General features: G+C 40.9%; 1 protein-coding gene across 4 annotated transcripts in view; it reads right to left on the bottom strand.

Moving 5' to 3' along the window:
- Positions 1-651: 651 nt before the first annotated feature.
- The window catches only part of calcoco2 (calcium binding and coiled-coil domain 2), a 63,855-nt gene continuing 49,707 nt past the window's right edge, over positions 652-14,799 (bottom strand). For 3 of the 4 annotated variants that reach the window (XM_039740753.1, XM_039740755.1, XM_039740754.1), the window contains exons 12-14: positions 13,509-13,695; positions 10,101-10,120; positions 652-2,038 (exon numbers count right to left, since the gene is read on the bottom strand). In XM_039740753.1, the coding sequence (XP_039596687.1) occupies positions 1,889-2,038; positions 10,101-10,120; positions 13,509-13,695 (357 nt within the window). In that variant the 3' untranslated portion in view covers positions 652-1,888. The remainder of the gene's footprint in view (positions 2,039-10,100; positions 10,121-13,508; positions 13,696-14,799) is intronic. The other variant, XM_039740757.1, reaches the window with a different exon arrangement.

Consider the following 14,799-nt stretch of genomic DNA (forward strand, 5'->3'; position numbering starts at 1 on the left):
GTCCACTCCTCGGCCGGGATGCCAGTCGATCTACGGCTGCGCTTACCTTCATGCACACGCAAGAGAGTTTCAGCCAATCAAACAAGTACAAACTGGTTCGGTACTGGGGTTCCTGATGGAGCCATTGCTTCATTTTGGGGTTAGTCCTATGCATATCAAATTGGTTCGTATGAGCTTTGAAAACGACAAAACAGAAATTCTTTTTTTAATCGAGTTTATTAAAAGCATATAACATTCCATACAATCAAGTCAAACTTAACAAATGTAAAATCAAATCAACCCCCACCCCACAAAACAGAAATCTTTTAATGTCTAGTAGGCTACTAGCAGGATACAACAGATGAAGAAAACCTGAACTTTCTGTCTGAGTTATTGGAGTCAGCAAGAGTCCTTTTAAAACCAGGAAGCCAATGGAGTTTCATCAATCTGTTATCATCCATTCACGTCTATTTATTGAGCTTGTTACGGATCTAACTAAATAAAGTGTCTTTCTGGGGCCTTCACATTTCCCGTTTGTCATCGATATGAAGAAACTATTTTGGCACCTGAAAACAAAGAGGACTGATTTACAAAAATTTAAGTTATAGGTATGCCCAGTGAGGGCTTGGCAGTCTTTTTGGCATTGGAATCCCTGCAGATTTTATTTTTTCCTCCTGCCTAATTGTAGTTTTATTTATTTTTTCCTGTCCTCCCAGCCACCCAACCTTTTTACCTTTTGTCTTGGTTACTTTTTCTTTAATGTTATTTCCTAATCCTATTTGTTTTTCATTTCGTATTATTTTCTTCTTGCTTTCTCATTTTGAGCAATATTTGAAAATGTGCGATATAAATAAATGATGTTGTTGCTATTTTTAAGTGTACTTGAAGACTATTCAACCAGTCAATGGCTTATTTCAAAGTTTGCTAAAATTTTGTTATCGTTTATCCTGAAAAGACTGACTAGATTATTAACTTTTCATTGCTTTTTAATTGAGGTCCATACTTTAAGTAGAACAATAATTGGAGAAGAAAGGTTTTCATAAGATATGAAGATTTACTTCCACAGTTCCCGATTATATCAAGAATACACTTTCCCAGACACAAAGTTAATGGCTTAATTAATTCAAAGGCATTATTAACAGGTTAAATATTTTAATTAAATCTTTAGTATATGCAAAAATTCTTCTTAGAAAGCTGCATGTCACCCCCACACTTTGTATACTTCAAACACTTGTTTTCTAATCCAGAGCTGTGGGGAACCAAATCCTGGATGGGACGTCATTGCTTTGCAGCCACCCTCATTTACGGCTGGATGATTCAGAGTCATCATTGGGCCATACCTGCTCGTTTTTAATGTGGGTATGGGAAGATAACCAAGAAAACTCACAAAGACAGGAGGAAAACTTGCCACAAATCCACACCAGACCATATCTGAACCCTACACCTAAGTGCTGTGATACAACATGTCTTACCAGCTTTGTATAGAGAGTTAATTAAATGATCATCACATGGCTGCCCTGAATGTCTGACTGAAGTATTTAGTATCTTTTTTTTTTTGTTTTATCCCCTACAATTCTGAACTGGATTAAACAAGTCCGAGACATTTATGTTCTTTTATGCTATATGATGTCACCTTATTATTTTCACAGAAACATGATGGGATGAGCTTAAGAACTTGTCTCCATGTCCTCTCGTGAGAAAATGCTGCCCTCATGTAAAGTTAAAGCAGTAGGACCAATACATAAATGATACAATCACACAAAGAAAGAGCACAAAGGCAAATTTGCCTACTTGCCGGCAGCAGCACTGTTACAATAGTAATATACCTATACATGAACGTCTTCAGTAGGATTAATAGGCAGAAACAGAACGGGCCAACTTCCATTGCTGCTTCTGAGTCCTGGTGACTTTAATGGCTGTACACGTGGTCCTCAAATTCATCTTGGGACATGCCACCACAGGACAAGCTGCAGAAGGGGCATCGGCGATCGTGGCTCTCGATGTGTTCACAAAGCTGTCCACGGGTCAAGTGTGGGAAAGAAATTAAGCAAACCGGGCACTAGAAGAGGAGATCGAAAGTCAAGGAAAATGGAAGAAAGAGAAGGTGGGGTGAGGGATGGGGATATTGAGAAAAGCAGGAGATCGGGTTTAAAAGAAGAAGAAGAAAAAAAAAAAATTTAGTGTGAGAAAACGGAAAAGAAATACGGACACAAGCTAACACGAAAAAAACAAAAATGAAAGGAATTTTCAGATTTTGATTAAAGAATAAAATGAGGGAAAATAAGGTATTTTGTAATTCTGTGGTAACAGCAGTCAAAAAACATTAAATTGCACATATTTTTCTGGATTTATTTGTGATTCAAATAATGAAAGTGTAATAGCTCAAAAACAACAAAACAGACGCATTTTCTTTGTCTGAAACCGGAAGTACTTCTTCTGCGCGATTTTTGACGACACGTGCGAACCTCCCAACATCTTCCTCACAACACATCGATCTACGGCCTTGAAGTTACACTGCATGGCATCAGCAGAGGATGGACCGTTACGTTGTTTTTCAGAACAGTAAAAGAGTGACACTCCAGGACCAGGACACTGAGTCGCATCTTTCAGGTAAAAATACAAGCTTTGCAAACTTTGCTTCATTGATGTAACAGCTCTTATATGAACATTATTGTTGTTACTTACTGTGAAACAGCCAACATTTGGTGATTTCATTTACTAACACTAAGTCTGGCAAGTTTTAGAGTGCTAGCATTTTGAATGGTTGCTCATTGACTTTTACCCGCTACTATAGCTTGTAAACGTTTCGAGTATTAACAGTGCGCAAAAGTGTAACACGTTAGTAGAGCGACGTGATTTACAGAAAGTTTTCTTAACATGTGTTACATTTGTCAATAAGGAACCATTCACACATTTACACACATTCAAAATGCTAGCACTCTATAAATCGCCAGACTTAGTGTTAGTAAATGAAATCACCAAATGTTCGCTGTTTCACAGTAAGTAATAACAATAAAGTTCATAAAACAACTGCTACATCAATGAAGCAAAGTTTGTATTTTTACCGGAAAGATGCGACTCCGTTTTTCTGCAGTCATGTCCTCGTCCCAGAGTGTCACTCTTTTACTGTTCTGAAAAACAACGTGATGGTCCATCCTCTGCTGATGCCATGCAGTGTAACTTCTCGTGAGGAGGACGTTGGGAGGTTCGCACGTGTCTTCAAAAATCGCGCAAGAAGAAAAAGTACCTCCGTTTTCAGACAACGAAAATGCGTCTGTTTTGTTGTTTTTGAGCTATTACACTTTCATTATTTGAATCACAAATACATCCAGAAAAGTGTGTGTAATTTTAACTTTATGACTGCTATTTGTTATCACAGAATTACAAAATACCTTATCTTCTCTCATTTTATTCTTTAATCAAAAATCAAAATCTGAAAATTCCTTTCATTTTCGTATTTTCGTTTTTGCTTCTAAAATGAAATTTCAAATACCAAAAAGTACACGGACCCGGTCCAATCACACAAATGGTGAGAAATAATAATAATAATAATAATAGGCAGGCCACCTCTTCACAGCAGCTGCCTGATCTCATGTGTCAACCACTAAATCTCATCAGCTGTCTCGAGTCTCCAGTGAGGCTCCAAAGCGATCCAATCTGCCATGCCCCCAGTCTGAAGGAAGGGTACCCTAGTATGCCATTTCATTTTATAGCCTGCTGTGTCACTGGCACACTAACCATCCCCTAGATGTCACCTGCAGGACCTCACAGTTCAGGTCAGGCTACATCAGTAAACTGAAAAGGACGCTGCCAACTTGGAAACAAAATTATAAGAGGGAGATGAAGTTTGGATACAACCAGCCTTCCTTTGAGGACAGAAACGAACTGGCTGATGAGAACAAGAGTTTTTAATGATAGAAACCGATTAAAACGTCAAATGACTCTCATGTTACAGTAATTACCTAGAAGATGTCTTGAAATAACCCTGTCCTTACTAGATAAGATCTGCAATTCATTAAATATGATCATCTCCTATCATTTAAGCTGGGATTTCAGTCTACTTAAAACAATGAAAGAAAACTGAATTTTTATAATATCTTAAAGTACACTCGCTGAACAAATTATTAGGAACATATGTCATACATGCAATCATCTAACCAGCCAATCCTGTGGCAGCAGCACAATGCATGAAATCCTGCAGCGGCAGGTCAGAAGCTCCAGTTCATGTTCACATCAAACAGCAGAAAGGGGAAATAAAAATGTGATCTTATGTGGTTTCGACTGTGGCATGACTGTTGGTGCCAGACAGGCTGGTTTGAGTATCCGTGTCAGCTAATCTCCTGGGATTTTCAAGCACAAAAATCAGAACGGTATGAAAAATAACAAACAAACAAAAAAAAAATCATCCAGGATGCGGCATGTTGAGGACAGAAGTCAGAGAAGAATGGCCAGATTGTCTCGATGCATGCTCAGTAATCCAGGTACGGAAATTCTAGAAAGTTGATTCTTGTTTCCTGCCTTGCGCCCTGTTTTGGCTGGGATTGGCTCCGGCAGACCCCCGTGACCCTGTATTTGGATTCAGCGGGTTAGAAAATGGATGGATGGATAATGGATGGATGGATGATTCTGTTCATCTGGGCATAGTTTTCTTCCCCGATACGTTTCATCACTCATCCAAGTGACTTCCTCAGTCTCAGTTGACTGCAGGTTTCTCCAACCGCATTGTAAGATGGTGAAAGATGCACGATTAAGATGTAAGAGTATGCGGTGACTGCAGCCATTCCCCAGCTCTCTGTGAATGGTACTCATGGCCATTGATCAATGGACATTTTGCATATCATTGATCACATGGCCCATTGTTAGTCAATGGTGCTAGTTCGGTTATTACGCCAAGGTACTGTTTATAAGGTTGGAGGAACCTGCAGTCAACTGAGACTGAGGAAGGCACTTGGATGAGTGATGAAACGTATCGGAAAAAAAAACTATGTCCAGATGAACAGAATCAACCTTCTAGAATGGCCAGACTGATATGAGCTGATAGAAAGGCTATGGTGACTCCGATGTACAACTTTGGTGAGCAGAAAGGCAGAAAACAATCTCAGAATGCACAACGCGTCAAACACTGAGGAGGTATGACTATAACAGCAGAAGATCATGTCAGGTTCCACTTCTTTCAGCCAAGAACAGAAAGTTTAGGTTGCAGGGGGCACAGGCTCACCAAAAGTGGACAGCTGAAAGCTGGAAAAAATGTGGCCTGGTCGGACAAATCTCACCTTTTGAGAAGACACACAGATGGTAGATTCAAGACAGCATGAATCCATGTATCCAACCAGAGGCGGCCTTAGGTGTGTGAGGGGGCCTAGGGATGACCAACCCCACGCGGGGCCAGTTAAGTCAAACGTTGTTACCGGTATGTGTGGACTGTATAAACTTGCACGCAAATTTAATAAAAATAATGTTAATATACACTGGATTTTCTCATTACAGTATTCAGTTAAATGTTTTGCAAGATAACACGTGGACTTTATTAAAATATAACAATATAATCTATTAAAAAGTGCAATTTATAATTCATGACAATACCACGACAGTGTGAAATGCGATGCGGTGTCATGCAGAAATTAGCAGGGCCTCTTCTAGAAAAGGACCCAAATACTCCGAGTCTCGATATGCAGGACGTCATAGTCATAAATCACGTTGATGTTGCGTCAGCCGGTTATTACTAGCGATACATGTTTTTGTGTATTACTATTCAGACATGTTTATGGCCTACAAATAAAATGTGAATGTCAGTGTTTTTCGACAGGAAGTGTGAAATTAACGTAGAGGTATCATCGTGAAATCTCTTACTGGTTTCCAGATTTAGAGACGAAAATCCACTTTTCTTGCCTTCTGATTGGAAAAGTCGTTGATGACGTCTTCATAGTCTAATCTGGATGCAGTGCCTTTTTCTATTGATAGGATCTCCAGACCGCAAAGCATGTCTTGAGACATGGTTGATCTATACCGGAGAACATAACTTGACAAATCCGCTCAAACAGAACACGCGGACCTCAAATGCCACTCTTGCATCCAATCTGCCTTGTGTCAACAGTCCAGGCTGGAGGGAATGGTGTAATGATGTGGGAAATGTTTTCTTGGCACACTTTGGACCCATTAATACCAACCAATTATCACCTGAATTATCACTTAAATGCCATGACCATGTGAATCTCCTTATTCATCCATCTTCTAAAAGCTAATTTCAGAATTATAATGCACCATGTCACAAAGCATAATTCATCTCCAACTGGTGTTCTGAACATGACAATGAGTTCAGTGACCTTCCTAGTCACTGGATCTGAATCTAACAGAACAACATTGGGATGTGGTAGAACAGGAAATTTGTAGCAGCTGACAATTCTGCAGAAATTGTGATGTTATCAGTTCAGCATGGACCAGAATCTTAAAGGAATATTTCCAACATCTTCTGACATCCATGCCATGAAGAATTGAAGCTGTTTGGACAATCAAATGAGGCTGAATACAGTATTAGGACACGAGACTAAGAATGGGCTCAGTGTGTGTATGTAGATAGGAGATTATTTTTAAAAGTTAGGACAGCTTCATCAGGAGTTATTTAAAGATATTTAAAGAAATCTCAAAGGATGTTCCTTCCATCCATCTATCCATTCTTCTGAACCGGATTTTCCAGCACAGGGGAGCCCCACTGGGCTGTACTGGACAAAACATACGATTCAGCCCTGACGCAAGAACATTCCCTCACATCCTGCACATCGAGGCTCAAAAGGTTCAGATGTCACTCTGAGCAGTGCCTTTTCTGTAATGGTGGTGTGATTAGTTCATGTGTTGAACTGAGGCTGAAAGGTTCGGATGCCATTCGCAGCAGTGCCTCTTTTGTAATGTTGGGGGTTTGATTACATTGTTAGTGTCACAATGAGGCTAAAAACATTTTAGTGCCATTCAGAGAGTCACTTCTTCTTTAACAGTAGTGTCATTGTGTCATGCATCGTACTGAGGCCCAAAGCGTCAGACACCTCTTCTGTAATGGCTTAATGGCTCAAGCGCCATTCTGAGCAGCTCCTCTTCTGTAATGGTAGTGTGATTGCATCTTGATTGTCTCGCTGAGGCTCAATGCCATTCTGAGAGGCACCTCTTCTGTAACAGTGGTGCAATTGCATCATGTGTTGCAATGAGGCTAAGTGGTTCAGATGCCAAGCTGAGTGCCACCTCTTCTGTAATGTTGGCGGTGTGATTATGCCTTGAGTATTGCATTGAGGCTCAGTGGTTCAGATGCCAGTCTAAGTGTCGCCTCTTCTATAAGGGTGGTGTGACTGTGCCGTGCATCACACTGAGGCTGAATGGTTCAGACAACTACTCTGAGTTGCACTTCTTTTGTAATGTTGGAGGTATGATTACGTCATTAGTGTCACATTGAGGTTTAGACGCCATTTTGAGAGCTATTTCTTCTTTAACAGTAGTGTGATTGTGTCATGCGTCGTACTGAGGCCGAATGCTTCAGACACCTCTTCTGTAATGGCTTAATAGTTCAAGCGCCATTCTGAGCAGCTCCTCTTCTGTAATGGTAGTGTGATTGCATCTTGATTGTCTCACTGAGGCTCAATGGTTCAAACGTCATTCTGAGAGGCACCTCTTCTGTAACGGTGGTGCAATAGCATCATGTGTTGCAATGAGGCTAAGCGGTTCAGACACCATTCTGAGTGCCAACTCTTCTGTAATGTTGGTGGTGTGATTATGTCTTGAGTGTCACATTGAGGCTCAAAGGTTCAGACACCACTCTGAGTGGCGCCTTTCCTGTAATGGTGATGTGATTACATCTTGAACGTCTGAGGCTCACGGATTCAGATGCTGCTCTGAGTGCTGTCTCTTCTGTAATGGTGATGTGATTACATCTTGAATGTCTGAGGCTCCCTGATTCAGATGCTGCTCTGAGTGCCATCTCTTCTGTAATGGTGCTGTGATTATGCCATGCATCGCACTGAGGCTGAAAGGTTCAGATGCCATTCTGAGGTTCACCTCTTTGGCAATGCTGGAGGTGTGATTATGTCATTAGCGTCACATTGAGGTTTAGACGCCATTTAGACGAGATCCACGTCTTCTATAACGGTAGTGTGATTGTGCCATGTGTCATACTGAGTCTCAAAAGGTTCAGACACCACTGAGAGTGCAGATGGTGTCACGTGGTGCACTGTGGCTCAATGGTTTATGCACCATTCTTATTGCTACCTCTTCTGCAATGGTAGTGTGATCACGCCATGTGTCGCACTGAGGCCCAAAGGTTCAGACGTCATTCTGATTGGCACCTCTTCTATCATGGTGATGTCAGATTGGTGTCAGCTCATGTGCCATCAATAATGTGGTGGCGCCAATGAAAAACATGTAACAAAGTGGCGATGTGATGACGGTGTAAACAGAAACAGAAACCTTAATGTTGGTAAAAAATACTCCACAAAATGAATTGAAATTATTCAGTACAAAACACTAACAAGGATCCAGATGGACAGATGCTCTGTGTAAATAATCAGTCATATCTTTGGAATGGGATTTCCTGAAACTTCAAAACACTGTAGATTTCAGTTAGATATGAGGTCCAATTTAATCAAGATGGGACTTTGACAGCTAATGATTCTACCAAGGCTTCAAATAGACAAGAATTTACTATAAAATCTATCCATCCATCCATTTTCCAACCCGCTGAATCCAAACACAGGGTCACGGGGGTTTACTGGAGCCAATCCCAGCCAACACAGGGCACAAGGCAGGAACCAATCTCAGGCAGGGTGCCAACCCACCGCAGGACACACACAAACACACACTAGGGCCAATTTAGAATCGCCAATCCACCTAACCTGCATGTCTTTGGGCTGTGGGAGGAAACCGGAGCGCCCGGCGGAAACCCACGCAGACACGGGAAGAACATGCAAGCTCCACGCAGGGAGGACCTGGGAGGTGAATCTGGGTCTCCTAACTGCGAGGCAGCAACGCTACCACTGCGCCACCGTGCCGCCAGCATGATAATCAATATGTGGTGAACACCATATTGAATAAATGGCTGCTGCTACACCATCCAGGTAGATGTTATACATTGGAAGTGGTTCAAGTAGCTCTCCACTGTCTATGTAAAGCACTTTGAGTAGGCTAGAAAAGTGTTATATAAATGTGCTTTATTATCCATCCATCCATTTTCCAACCCACTGAATCCGAACACAGGGTCACGGGGGTCTGCTGGAGCCAATCCCAGCCAACACAGGGCACAAGGCAGGAACCAATCCTGGGCAGGGAGCCAACCCACCGCAGGACACACACAAACACCAAGCACACACGAGGGCCAATTTAGAATCGCCAATCCACCTAACTTGCATGTCTTTGGACTGTGGGAGGAAACCCACGCAGACACGAGGAGAACATGCAAACTCCACGCAGGGAGGACCCGGGAAGTGAACCCGGGTCTCCTAACTGTGAGGCAGCAGCGCTACCACTGCACCACCGTGCTGCCCTTACCTTCTAAGATGATGCAGAAAAAAAAAAAAAATGGATGCAGCAAACTACAAGGAAATTCTGGAATCAATTTCCAGCAGTCTGTCAAAAACACAATGTTGTGGAAAAGATTCAGCAGATGAATGACACAAATATATAACCACATGGACACACTGGAGTAGCCTACCACTGTGCCACCATGCCACCCCTTGTAACTCATCCATTTTACCACAAAATATATTTTATAGATCTTCACATGCATTTCCAACATCTCAATTGCAGGATTCCTGTGAAACATTTTAAGCCATCTAAATTCATTTTGAGAGGATTTAAAATAAAAGTACCTTGGACGGGACCCCAGCCCTTTACTTGGCACATTCATACACACACTCACAATCCTACTCCTGTCAGGTCAGTTTAAAGCCCAAATGATTCTAACCTGCACATTTTGGGATGTGTGACAAAGCCAGAGATAATGACTCCACACATATAACGATTAGGTTAAAATTTGAACCCATGTCTTTGCAGAATTGAGGCAACAGTGCTATCGAACCACTGTCCCATCCCAGAGTAATGCAGTTTAACGTGGGCATTTAAAAAAATAAGTGATAAGCTATACATACCTGATCAGTGGTGACTGGCCCTACAAGAAAAGAGGGAAAAAAAAATCTTTTTAATTTTTTTTTCGGCTCAGCACAATGGTCAAGTTCACCCCCACTCTCCCCCCTGCCCTACTTCCACCCCCCCGGTTGGCGTGAATACTCGTTAAGTTTGGGTCAGGTCAGGCAGTGGTTTCAAGAACGGCAACACTACAAACAAAACGTCGCACTATGTGTCACATTAAAACAGATTGCTTAGCAACATGGCTCTTTATAGAAACTGCCTTTAAAGTTTGTTTGCAGAATTGCTGCTGGCTGGGGTTGGCTCTGGCACACTGCCACCTCGAACGAAGGTGGATGGGTAAAAAAAGCACGCAGAGCAATAGGTGCAATCTGCAAAAGAAAACGACTGGAATGGGATGATGAATGCGGACTGCTATAAAAGATGAAACGAGCTTTACTGCAATTAGTCACAAGTGGGACTTTAAAATTTGAGACATGCAGTTATTGTGTGTACCATGGGCTCATGGTGGGGTTAGTATTGCATGTTCACTTGAACATGCTCAATGTTGTGCTCTTCAGTTGATTGTTTAACAGAGCTGTTCCCCAATGTTTTACTCCCAGACTAAGTGTCCCCTGCTGCAGCATATACAATACTGTGAAAATGAAATGTATCTAACCCTTTTGAGACTATATGAATATAGTAGTAGATCTTCATTCTAATCATGAAAAAAAAAAAATCAATAAAAAGGAAACTCTCAAAAAAAAAAAATCATATTTAGAACATTATTTACTAAATAAAGTCATCCCACAGACTTAAGTAATTGGTAACTCCATTGCTGGATCTTGCCCCCAGTGCGCCCTTGAACCCAGTCGTCTCAAAGGATGATATGGTATTTTTCAAGTCAAATTTGTTTATTCACAAAAATGTCAAGTCAATTGTGTTCTAAAGTTAATTGCTTTCTTTAAATTAAAAAAATATATATCTTGCCCGCACTGGCACTTTACATTGTAGTCTATAAGGCTAGGAGGAAAAACTTATCAAATACATCCATTTCTCAAGCTAAGACAGCTGTTGAATATTGATCTGCGTCTTGCGATTACACAAACATTGTAAAACAGTTAATACATGAACAAAACACATCAATATGATGAGATTCCACCATTTTAAAAGAAGACTAGCTGTGTGTGATAGCTCGTGATTGGTCCAGCTGCAGACTTCCGCAGTTCCGTGATTGAGTAGCTCAGCTGGACGGCCAATTGAAGTGCAGGTTTTAGTCACCTGGTTTACTTGACTTTTATCAAATGACTCCTCCCCCTACCTCAAGCTTAACCGAAGTGTAACCAGGTGTCGTCACTGACGTATAATATAAAGCGACAACCTCAGCAATAGAGTGGAGGTGTGGAGGTCCATAGCTGGAGTCTATTGGATAACTCTGCACTTAGTCTTCCTGTGCAACAACTCCCCAATTTAGGGATGGCTTCCTCTTGAAAGACCACATCACAGTAAATTTTTTGTGCACTATGGCTGTTTTTTTTTTGATTACATGAGAAATTGTAAAAGGAAATAGAAACCCTATTGTTAATATGTGAAACATAGTACCATAAATATGTAACAAAACGATTATTTTCCAATCTCTTTTGTTGTTACAAACATGCATTAGAAACACAGAATGCGCAGATCAATACTTGATAAATGACTTGAAAAATGGGTGTATTTGGTAAGTTTGTAAGCTTTTTCTTCCCATACCTTCCATTGTAAAGCACCAGAGTGGGCAAGATATTTTCTTAAATTTTTAGAAAGCACTTAACTTTGGAACAAAATTTTGTATGGTAAATACATATATACCACATTTGTGAAGAAATAACTTTGACTTGAAAAATACTGAACTTATCCTTCAAGGCTCCTGTCAGCAAGGTCATACAGTTGCCAAAACCTTTAATTTTTTTTAATAGTTTTAGAATTATTTCCATTTATTCAAACCAAAAAGCCCAAAAAAATCCTTTACTCCATTGACCAATAAATCATTAATACGAGAAACACTACCGAAGAACATAGTATGGGCTCTCCATAATCACCATCACATGGGACAATGGGTTCTGCTTTGATCTTGTTTGAGTACTTTTTGATTTCATTAGGGATATTTTAAAAATGAATTAAACATGGATGTGAAAAGCTTTTGGGTACACTAAGGAGAACCAGGGCACCAGTTTGGTGTGTGCAGTATAAAATCTGGCCATGGGTAGCTCCATCTTTGTCAGTTTTAAACAAACCATACACTTGCACAAAATAACTGAAGAGTCTCTTTGGAGGAATTTTGACCCATTCCTCAATGACATGCCCATCTTCTAGTCTTGACATAAGTGTTTAATAACATGCAATCTGGACCTTGACTTCGCCTTTCCATTCCATGGAGGTTCACTTCTCATTTGGCCAATATCTTTTAGATTTCTATGATTACATGCGGTCCCTGTTTTGTTGTATGAATCTAAAGTCGTTCAGTTTTGACTAACACAATGATGGGCTAACTTTTTGTAGAATCTTCTTGTACTGTGACAAATCCACATTTTTTTCAGTGATGGCATGATATTGTGATGGCTCCTTGCAACCCTGGCCCAGGACACAACTGAAAAGACTAAATGTCAGGTGGAAAAAACAATCTTTAATTTTTAAATTACACGGATTATTTACCCTGAGGACTCTTCCTCCTCCTGCTCTATTCCAGGTGAGCTTTTCTCTTTTTCTCTCTCCTGACTTTAAGCTCTCTGCTGGAGGAGGAGAGGGTTATTTTATAGCCAGATCCAGGGCTTTTCCTGCACTTCAATAGCACAACCCAGAACTACTTCTGGGTCAGACTGATTCTCATGGGGTCAGGGAACAAGCCACTCAAGAGCTCTCCCTAAAGGGGTCAATGACTACTTCAAACTACATTTCCCTGCTGGAGTCCAGACTGGTGAAATGTCACAGATATGCTTCTACCCAGTGTCCTGGGCTGACATTTTTGCAAAGTGTTCTTTTTTTCCTTGATCTTAATATCATGATCACTGAATTTAGGGAAAAATCTCCTTCACATCTCTGAATATTCCAATGGGATTGTTTAGATAGTCAAGGACGATTGAACAATTGAATCTTTGACAGAAAAAAAATCCTTACATTCCAAAATCATCTTGGTTTAAGGACTATGTATCAGTGAGGGTAGGCTTAGCACCTCAGAAAGTGGTGTTTTTAACTTCTTAACTGATCTTATTATCCTAATTGGATGTTATTTTCTTCTTAAGAGATTCTAAATTATCTGTTATGTTGCATGTAAATGCATGGTAAAGTTAAATTCTACAAATAGGGAAAATAGCCACAAATCCAAAAGGGGATGAGGTCAAGCCCTCAAACAATTTAAAGAAATGTAGGAAGTCTAGAAAAAGAATGTGACCCACCACCACGGGACTGGAAAGGGTTACCAAAGAGCAGATCGCTGTTGGTGACGGAACAAGTAAGTTCCGTTGTTGGGGTGTAAGGACTACGGTACTGCAACTGGATGGCAGAGGTACCTTGGTGGTCAGCCACAGGTGAATGAATACGTTCTAGCTCTTCACGTAGTCTCTCCACTTTCCTTGTTAGCTCCTGAGGAGGAAAAAAGTTAAGGGATGCATATTAGTTAAGCAGTTAAGACATCAGGCTCTGGCTATGTAGTTGGATGGAAAATCTTTTGGAAGTCTATTCTTTTTTTTTCCACTGACAAGCCTCCATTGTTCTGCATGATCAAAAAGTAAGCTGAAGGCCAATTTCATGTATTAACTTTGTTTACAAAATTGCCTTCTAATTACAGGGTAATCATCTATCATATTACACAATTACATTAATGTCATTCTCTGGTTACTCAGTAACTAAAAATTTTTATTTGCTGTTTTCTTTACTTTGGGTATGTTGGTATGTGAGCTTCTGGTACTTACTTTTTTACTTGGAGCATTTCATACTTTTGAAGTTTAGTGCTGTTTGTTTTTTGATGTCCTTTGAAACATTTATGATAAGGCAGTTGTTGTATAAAGATTTTCATCCTCACCATGGTATAATAAGCCACATAACTGCCTCACCAATCTTGAGTATAGTTTTATGTTTGGGCTGCCACCTGTGTAGAGTTTCCATGTCCTCTATCTGCTCGTATAGGTTTGCTCTAGGCACCAAGTTCCTTTACTCAATCAAAAGCATTCTGTCTAAGACGAACATTAGAAAGATTTTGACGAGAACATGCCGTTCACCCAAACAATGCTCGCCAATCCTAGTTTTCCTAATTTCTCCAAAATAGCAACAAGTTGTGAATGTTCCTAAAGTCCTAGTCTCTACCGCACTACTTGGTAATTTATTCTATGTGTCTCTGTGTGAAGAAAAAATTTTTAATGCAGGTGCCAAATTTACCTTTAACAAGTTTCTAGCTGTACCCCCATGTTCTTGAATTTAAAGTAACAGTGCGGATCCATGGCACTATCCATCCATCCATCCTCTTCCGCTTATCCGAGGTCGGGTCGCGGGGGCAGCAGCTTAAGCAGAGAGGCCCAGACTTCCCTCTCCCCGGCCACTTCTTCCAGCTCTTCCGGGAGAATCCCAAGGTGTTCCCAGGCCAGCCGGGAGACATAGTCCCTCCAGCGTGTCCTGGGTCTTCCCCGGGCCTCCTCCCGGTTGGGCGTGCCGAACACCTCACCAGGGAGGCGTCCAGGAGGCATCCTGATC

Source organism: Polypterus senegalus, chromosome 17 (assembly GCF_016835505.1).
Source record: "Polypterus senegalus isolate Bchr_013 chromosome 17, ASM1683550v1, whole genome shotgun sequence".
In the NCBI taxonomy this organism is placed as follows: domain Eukaryota; kingdom Metazoa; phylum Chordata; class Cladistia; order Polypteriformes; family Polypteridae; genus Polypterus; species Polypterus senegalus.